The sequence below is a fragment of the Etheostoma spectabile genome, chromosome 1 (genome assembly GCF_008692095.1).
Source record: "Etheostoma spectabile isolate EspeVRDwgs_2016 chromosome 1, UIUC_Espe_1.0, whole genome shotgun sequence".
Classification (NCBI taxonomy): domain Eukaryota; kingdom Metazoa; phylum Chordata; class Actinopteri; order Perciformes; family Percidae; genus Etheostoma; species Etheostoma spectabile.
In genome coordinates, this window is record NC_045733.1 from 27,832,852 (window position 1) to 27,841,496 (window position 8,645).

Genomic DNA, 8,645 nt, shown 5'->3' on the forward strand with positions numbered 1-8,645 from the left:
TGTGTTGTGTGACTAATGTACGTGTGCTGCTGTAACACCGTAATTTCCCATTTTTTTGGGGATCAATATCTATCTATCTATCAATCTATCTGCTCGGGGTGCCTTTCTCTCTGAGATCTCTCCATTAGTGCATGTATAGGTACTGAACATGTGTGTGTAATTCAGGCCTGGGTGTGATAACAACACAGTGTAAATTGTAATTTTTCCTTGTGGGACTAATAAAGAATAATTTATTATTATTATTATTAACCAGACAAGCAAGCTACCCACCGGCAAAATCAAGACAGGGTAGGTTTATTAAAATCATCTTGATGTTACGTTGTACAGACATATTCATGGCATTGTGTGTCTGTTAAGTGGCACAAAGGCACTCTAAAACGTGTCCCGTTAACTAATCGTGTTAGCTCAGTGAAAGCTTTTACACGTAGTGGCAGCTAACTAGTATTGCTTGCACCGATTCAGGTCGGGATTTTTTCAATCGAAAGTACTTGCATATTTTTAGCGATCAAGATGAACATAGCGTTAAAAATTGGCCGGAATTCTCCTTTAAAGTCATACATTTAACTACAAGAAAAAAACGTGCATATTCTGAGATTCTAAAGTCATACGTTTGCAGACTTAACAGACATTAATTTAAGCGAAAACCTTTAAAATTAGCTACGTTACAGCTTTAAGAGTCCTAATGACCACCACTGTTTGCCGCATTAGGGTAGCTAGCTAAGGTTACAAGACAGAGACGCCAACAACGCATGGTTAAATATTGATTAAAATGTCCAGTACACGTGCTAGTAATTAATAGTGAAGACTTTTGTTATAATAAAAACGTCTAAGTTAGCGTTAACGTTAAGCTAAGCTTGCTAGCTATCGTTAATGCTCAACAGTAACGTTAACTGGCTAATGTTAGGGACACTTAAAAAATAATAATAATAATACCAACTTATGTAATTAACTAAAATGTCTGTTGTATAAGACAAACAACTGTTCAATAAGCTCTAAGTTACTCACTGTATCAAATGTTTTCATAGCTGCCCAGCTAGCTAGTGAGCTTAAGCTAGCTAGTTAACGTTAATGCTAGGAAGGAGGATGCTAGGAAGGAGAACGCTATTACGACAACGACAAATGTAAGCTAACAATACACGCAAGACAAGCTGGTTGAAATCTGTAACATAGACATACCATTAACACACTGTAAGACCAGGTCCATAAACAAAACGATAACAATTCCGGAGGTTTTGAAGCACCGTCCCCGGTCCGGTCTCCATATCTGACAGATAGTAGCCATTGTTGCAGCAGAGAGAGACAAAGCTACATTTAGGTCATGTAGGAAAAAACCCTATTGTCAGCAACCTTGAAGTTAATTTTTACAATACGTGTATGATTTTTTTTAAATATGTCATATGTCTTTTTTTCCTTTGGTTGTTTGATCATCTAACTAAAGACGTGAAGATGGCATGAAAACCAAAAGCTTAAACCAAACGGTCTTTGGCTGCCTGACACTAATTGCTCATAAACAGTTTGTTACACTCCTACCACATGTGTCCTACGGATTAGATTTAAGCACGTCGCAAATTGAATTTTATAGACCTTTCAGCCCATAAAAAAAAAAATTCAAAATCTTTACAGAAATCTAATTAATTGTGATTGTACAGTAATGAGAAGACCAAAAGATATGGAAAAGAGTTTGTATTCCACTTTCCCATGATGGTAAACGCAGCAGAACTTCCTGCGCTCCACCTGCAAAACCCTGTGATCTATTCACAGCTTTGTTTTGTTTTTTACTTTTTTAATTACTATTCACTCAACCATTTAAAATGTTCCTATAATGATGTCACATTTACTTTGCTGTTTACATGTTGTGAATTATGTAGACGACACTAACACTGTCCTTGCACAAGCACCAGGAGCACATTTGTAGGGAAACAGGAAGTATGTGAGAAGTGGCCTACATTTCCCTGTCTGACATACACTAGGTTCCTGATAGTGATAGGATCTGTCATTACAGGTAGAGACACGCAGCCATCCAAGAATGTGTCAACCTTGATTGGTTTGTACTCTACAAAATAATCATACTGCCGTTTATCATGACTTGCCATTACTGTAAAAACCTTCATTTCTGTTGTGAGAGTTAAAAAACAAACAAAAACACATTCAATAGATTTATTTTATTTCTGAGGTTCCCCACAGAGACATACCTTTGTGAAAAATCAGTGCCAAATTCACATATCCTTCAAGCCCCTTGTTTAATTAAATCATAAAAGTAACTTCCCTTCAGATGGACTCACACTTGACAATTTAATACCCACACTAAGTACACATACTTGTCCGTTTCCACCCTTCACACATGAACAGTGGGCATGTCACATTTGTTTTGTAGTCCTATTCATCGTTTACTTACAGAATATCAGCTTGTTAGTTCATCTGTTGGATTTCTGCTCTATGTACTACACTTTCACTGTACCATCTTTGCGTGTGCCATCACTTGTCTCTGTTCTGCTCATCTGACTGTGGCAGTTCTTGGTCTTGATCAGAACTCCTCCTCCGCGTTTGGACAGCGGCATTGTTTGAGCAGGGTCAGGCGAGCCAGCACCTCGGCCACTGACAGTTCTCCATGGACTTTGTTGTCCCTCGTGCGCACATTGACGCCGTTAGTCATCTTCTCCTTCTCTCCGACCACTGCCAAGACACAATAAGACACAACAGCTTGACATGGGCCAAGTCACACCACAAACAAATACAGCAACAACGGTGGGTGCTTAGCCAGCTTGGACATCCACTTACTTTATAGTCAAATAATAAAGTATGTTTATTTGGACTCATTGTTATTCCAATTTTGAGTACCAACAGCCCCAGAGACTAAAAGGACCATAGCAGTTTTCATGTTTTAGCCTATTTAATACAAATAATATATTCTTTCTGTTGATCATTTTTGAAAACATTTTATTTGTGTTTTGAGTTTTTGAACGCTTTAAAAAAAAACAAAAAAACATCTATAGTTGGAACTGCAAAAGTCTGCAGTGCTTCTGATGCAACAATAATGTAACTTTACTAAAACTTTTAAAAAGCATATAGGATGAAAAATATATTCCACATTTTTGTTAGGTTAGCAAAAGTTGTAAATGGTACTTTTGGTAAACAAACCTGCCATTTTTAAACAGCCAAACTATCACCAGTAGTGACTATTCACTCAAACCAGATTTTAAACTAGAATTACATGCCTCTCCCGACCAGTCAAGTTGCAGTTTACATCCATGTCTGTCCAGACTCATAACATATGTAGTGAATAATTTGAAGGGATTTAATAAAACGTATTAAGCCTATTTTTTGTGAAACCACACAAAATAAAGCACAGGAGTACAAATGGCAGCCCACAGCACACTACACTTCCATATGAAATTGTCCCGCCTACACTGAGGGGGTACTGCACGCAGTGGACGTAACAAATTAAATGTACTTTTGAAGTGATTGTAGCCGGCAATCCTGAGAGCAGCAAAATGGGGTGAAATTGTTCAGGAATCAGAAGTAAGTCAGTGCTCCCAACTGCACATAGGGTAGTACATTTTCTCACCAAGAATAAAGTTATATTGGGCCAACTGAGCGTTGCGGATTTTCTTGTTTAGAAGACAGCTGGAGTCTAGGTCAGCATCTGCCATGAAACCAGCTTCTGTAAACTGCTTACACACCTGTGTGGGGAGAAAAAAACAAAACATTTATGGTTTTAATAATACAAATCTGAATGCCACAGATAATTATTGTCTGCACTCATATGATTTAAACATGGTCAAGATGGGGAAGACATACCCTCTTGGCAAAATCTTCACAGGAGGGGTTGACAGGCACTAACATCACCTGACGTGGAGAGAGCCACAGAGGCCTGTTGGAAGGAAGGACAGACTGTAATGAAACTATCTTCACAGAGATATACTGGTGTAACAACTTTAGCACTTACATTTCTCCCTGACAAAAAGGAACTACTAGACAAGACATTGTGGTTAAAATGTTACTAACAATACAGAGCATATATGGTAGTTAACATGGCATGTTACCTATGACTACCCTAAAAATTGTATTGCAACACAAAATATCTAGAATAATGATTGAAACATTACTGAGTATGTACTGATCAAAGCAGTGGGCATCATGGAGTGTTTTTTATTTTTAGTTAATAAATTGTTTTATTTTAATTGAAGCTCTTAAATGCAAAAGCAACCAGAAAGCACCTAACCATTTGCCTGCATAGTTCTCTGTGAGAATGGCAATCATCCTCTCCACTGAGCCCAAGATGGCACGGTGGATGATGACTGGTCGGGCTTTGTCGTCACCATCCTTCCTGTAAAACATTGCATCAGAGAGAATATTACAGGTTCTTGTGAAATGTGCGAAACATATATAGCCCAAGGTTCAGTAAAGCACACAGCCTCAGCAGTGTCTCGATGTTGTGATTAGGTGACTCACCCCACAAATGTCAGGTTGAAGCGAATAGGCAGCTGGAAGTCCAGCTGAATGGTTGCACACTGGTGGTAACGTCCAATTGCGTCTTTGATCTTAATGTCAATCTGTAGCGGCGCAGATAGTAGCACAGGACTTTACACAAATTAAAAAATAAATAAATAAAAAATTTAATTATCTTGCGCTAGGCAGGGAATATCAAATGTTCTGACCTTAGGTCCATAAAAAGCACCGTCTCCAGGGTTGAGTTTCCATGGCTCCCCAAACTCATTCAGGCTGTTCTCCAATTGCTGTCAAACATAGGACATACATTAACATACACACTGGATCTAAATAAAAGCAATTACTGTGAAGAAGGCCAAGTCAAACTGCAGTACAAGATTAAATACAGAACATACAGTTCAGTTTGCACTGCCTAATGCCATTCTGCATTTACATTATAGGGGATGCCCTTCATTATGTAATTTACAACTGTGCAACATTTATGAGAGAAAATGAGTCAAACAAAGGAGCAGTGTTTTTCATTAAAACACCTACAGAAATTCAAGGAACTTCACAATGACTCACAGATCTGATACTACTCCTGGAGCCTCACCATTTTACCTATTATTCGCCCACCCAGTTGGAATACATCTCCGGGATGCTAATACTGCCAACAACTAATCATTGTTAGTTAAACGTTTCTGTAATAAAAAAAAATAAAAAAGGCACTTTATTGCAGGCTCAAAGTGGCGCAGGGCGGAATATCTTGCACTGCCTTTTCCCCTGCGGTGCTGAAGCCTCTTATTTCTCAGAAAGTTATTACTCTGCCTATTACCCTAATTTTAACCTGTTTAGACATGAAGTGAGACGTCAGGTCTTAAAGAGCAAGACCTATGAGCTTTTTTTGTATTCAAAGATTACAATATTATTATTATAATTTTTATTATTAGGCTGCGAGGGAAAAAAAACACAAAAGTAAGACTATATGTTGCAGAGCCAATGGCTTTGTCAAAGTCAGACAATACTTTATAGCTGTCTTCAAACAGACAAGAGAGCATTAGGCCAAGTATCTGAAAAATGCCAAAAGACATTAAGTGATTTTGATGTCAAAGCTTAAAAAACTATGAAGTAACGTCTTTGCAGTAAACAATCGAAAAATGTAGTTAGCTTTCCAAGCTGGCTTACAGTCTCGGTGCTGACAGACGTACTACATGCAGCAACAACAGCTTTGGTCTCCAAGTTTGAGAGATTGAGATCGAGAGCTTTAATATCAAATTCTAATACATCTAATTTCATCTCTATACATCAATTACATCACTTTGCTCTTAGTTTTGCTCCTCAGCAGGACCATAAACTATAAATATGGAAATGTAATTGAGTTGTATTTAAAAGGCCACACGCACACACGCACAAATTTTAAAATTACTGGCTTTTTTGGCGGAGGCTGCCCATTGGAATTGTGGGCAACGTCTAATTTTTAATAAGCCGTGTAAAGTTTATGTTTATGAATTCTTTCAACATTTAGGCTGCTGCCGAGGTAGACAGTGAAGCACTAATGTTTAGAAAAAGTGTTTACTATGTGCAAATAAATCCACTTCAGAGGGACAGAGGAATAAAACAACACATCATTTCAAGAATGTTTCTTGAACTACTCCTGAAGGAATCTTGCTTTGTCACAGGAAGCAACATCTTAACACATTTAGTAATATCTTGACATGCTGGAGAGTGCTGGACAGTGAATACATTATAATTTAACCATTTCATAAAAACTCAAACGTATTGAACAAAAAGGCAATGCATTTCTTAGTTCTGTCCAAAGAAAAATAAATAAAAAAAGGATTCCTATTCCACTGGATTTCTAGTTGTTTTGCTGTAACAATGTCCAAATGAGGCTTTATATGATGATCAAACTGCAACTTATTTGGGGTCAACATGATAATGTACTTGCTAAAAACTAAGCCGCAGTAAAGTCCCAGCATTTTTTAGTGTGCCACTAATGCAGGGTCTCATACCTGGAAGACAAAGTCAGATCTTATGTTGAGTGTCAGCCAAAGTTCGTCTGGTACCTAGATTTCATTTCCTCCCATAAATCATCACTGCGATGGATGACCCAGTTTACCTTTTCAGCCTGGTTCCACACGGCGATGTCCCCCAGATACTTCTCTGGACGAGTGGAGAGGTAAAGCTGGAAGGAGAATCCGAACACATCGTAAACACAGCGGAGGAAGTCGAGACAGCCCTTCATCTCGGACTCGATCTGTAGAGATAAAAAAAGAAGGATTCAAAATTTAGGAAAAACTCATAAGTTATTACTAAATTTTCTAAAACTGCTTTTTACATGTTCAAAGACCTAAAAACTGCCCCGCTTGTAAAACAACCCTTGAAAAATGCTAACAAATCCAGATGTTGTCACCTGATCCATGGTGCAGAAAATGTGAGCGTCATCCTGCTGGAAACGGCGCACTCGGGTCAGCCCAGTTAGTGTTCCTGACAGCTCATTTCTGTGGAGTACCCCGAAATCTGCCAGCCTCAGAGGAAGCTCCCTCCACGAGCGAGGCCTGTGGCTGAACATCAGACTACAGGACAACCAGGGGAGCCAGAAATCAAATGACTGCGACACACTTTAAATACTGTATGTACAGTTGGATTTACAGCAGTAGTAAACAGACCAGTGTCCGGGGCAGTTCATGGGCTTGAGTGCAAAGATGTCGTCTTCCACAGGGAAGGAGAACATGTTTTCGCTGTAGTGTTGCCAGTGGCCAGATGTCTCCCACAGTTTGCTGTTATAAATGTTGGGGGAGGCTACTTCCTGAAAGCCTCTTCTCCAGTACTCATCCTAGAAAAACAACAAAACTACATAAACAAGATCCACTCGCCAGTTGGATTGCACAGGTATTTTGTTGTTTTGGAGCTGAGCTGAATCATGACTTCTGGCACAACTCTTGAGCTACTTCCATGGAAATCAGATCCTGTGGGTGCTACTTATCCATTTGTTTTGCTTAAGAAAAACATTTTTATGTCCAGTTGAGTTGTTTAGCAGTCAACAGTAGAAAACTGTTACTGGGAAGATTTCAACCATGAAAATGTGAATATGAAACAGGAAGGAACTTATAAATATCATCCATGCGTGCTCGAGACGTGTTAATGATCTTACACATTTCTGTGCAATGTATGTGAGGTCTCCTTGGCTTGGTCCGGTGTGTTGGTGTGTGCTGTGAAAGTTTTCAAGATGTCAACACATCTTTGCAGATATGTCACAGAGACAAGTTCCCTTACAGTCACACTAAAGTTTGGACAAGACTGCATTCTGCTCTTAACTGAAATGTGGCAATTTGGTGGCTTTCCACACACTAGTAGTTAGTCTTTAAACTAGTCTTGCATTGCCAGACTTCCTCCTTCTGCAAAGCGCTGCGGAGCAAGGTCTGGCTAGTCCACACTGCATTCCGAGATAGGAGAAGAACGGCCTCTGGTTTATTGGAACTTCTTTTAACCAATCACGTGATAACGGTTCTTTGTTTTGGTGGAACGTGCTTGTTCAAAAGTTGTTTTAGTCAGATTGGAGTCTAGCTATCCTGCAGAGATCTGAGGAGCGGTTAACCATAGTTCTCATAAACCCCCCGGAGTTTAAAATGCCAACACAAAGAAAGGGGAAAGTGAAGTGACATCCGTCTAAAAATCAGGGACATGCGGCAGATCATCCGACGGTACCAGAGCAATCCCGTAAATGAATAGTCGTGTCACTATAGACGTATCTTTAAACTAAACAAGAACAGTTACCAGAAGACTGATTTGCTGCTGACAAGCTCACTGTGACCACAATTTGAAAATCTTTAAAGAATCAAATTTGAAACAGTTTTGGTCACATATGTGATGCTCGACGGTAAAAACTCACGCCATTATTCAGACTTTTTACAGCAATCAGGACTGGCCAGAGCTTTTTTGGCACTCGGGGAACCATTTAAACTGATTGAGCAAAACTAAAATATTCAGGTCACTATTGCAGTCACAGCTTATCTTGCAGCTCTTTGGTGATTGCATGTTTCGCAAAAGTTAAGAGTTAGTGGGCTGCATGTTATATGGTCCTGTGACATGGTGCTCTTTGGATGCTTTTATAAAGACCTTAGTGTTCCCCTAATATCATATCTGAAGTCTATTTCCCAAAATTCCGCCTTGGTCCAGAATTACAGCTACTAGAGCCAGTCCCACTATGAGCTTTC

General features: G+C 39.2%; 2 protein-coding genes across 3 annotated transcripts in view; both read right to left on the minus strand.

The window, feature by feature from the left end:
* tm2d3 (TM2 domain containing 3) overlaps positions 1-1,457 on the minus strand; it is a gene marked incomplete at its 5' end in the record, with an annotated part of 6,103 nt that extends 4,646 nt beyond the window's left edge. The window contains 1 exon segment of the mRNA XM_032514960.1: positions 1,177-1,457. Coding sequence (XP_032370851.1) covers positions 1,177-1,282 — 106 coding nt within the window.
* Positions 1,458-2,147: 690 nt separating this feature from the next.
* The window catches only part of tars3 (threonyl-tRNA synthetase 3), a 13,431-nt gene continuing 6,933 nt past the window's right edge, over positions 2,148-8,645 (minus strand). For both annotated transcript variants that reach the window (XM_032514987.1, XM_032514976.1), the window contains exons 11-19: positions 7,098-7,264; positions 6,842-7,004; positions 6,548-6,685; positions 4,659-4,736; positions 4,453-4,553; positions 4,223-4,327; positions 3,799-3,871; positions 3,566-3,680; positions 2,148-2,673 (exon numbers count right to left, since the gene is read on the minus strand). In XM_032514987.1, the coding sequence (XP_032370878.1) occupies positions 2,525-2,673; positions 3,566-3,680; positions 3,799-3,871; positions 4,223-4,327; positions 4,453-4,553; positions 4,659-4,736; positions 6,548-6,685; positions 6,842-7,004; positions 7,098-7,264 (1,089 nt within the window). In that variant the 3' untranslated portion in view covers positions 2,148-2,524. The remainder of the gene's footprint in view (positions 2,674-3,565; positions 3,681-3,798; positions 3,872-4,222; positions 4,328-4,452; positions 4,554-4,658; positions 4,737-6,547; positions 6,686-6,841; positions 7,005-7,097; positions 7,265-8,645) is intronic.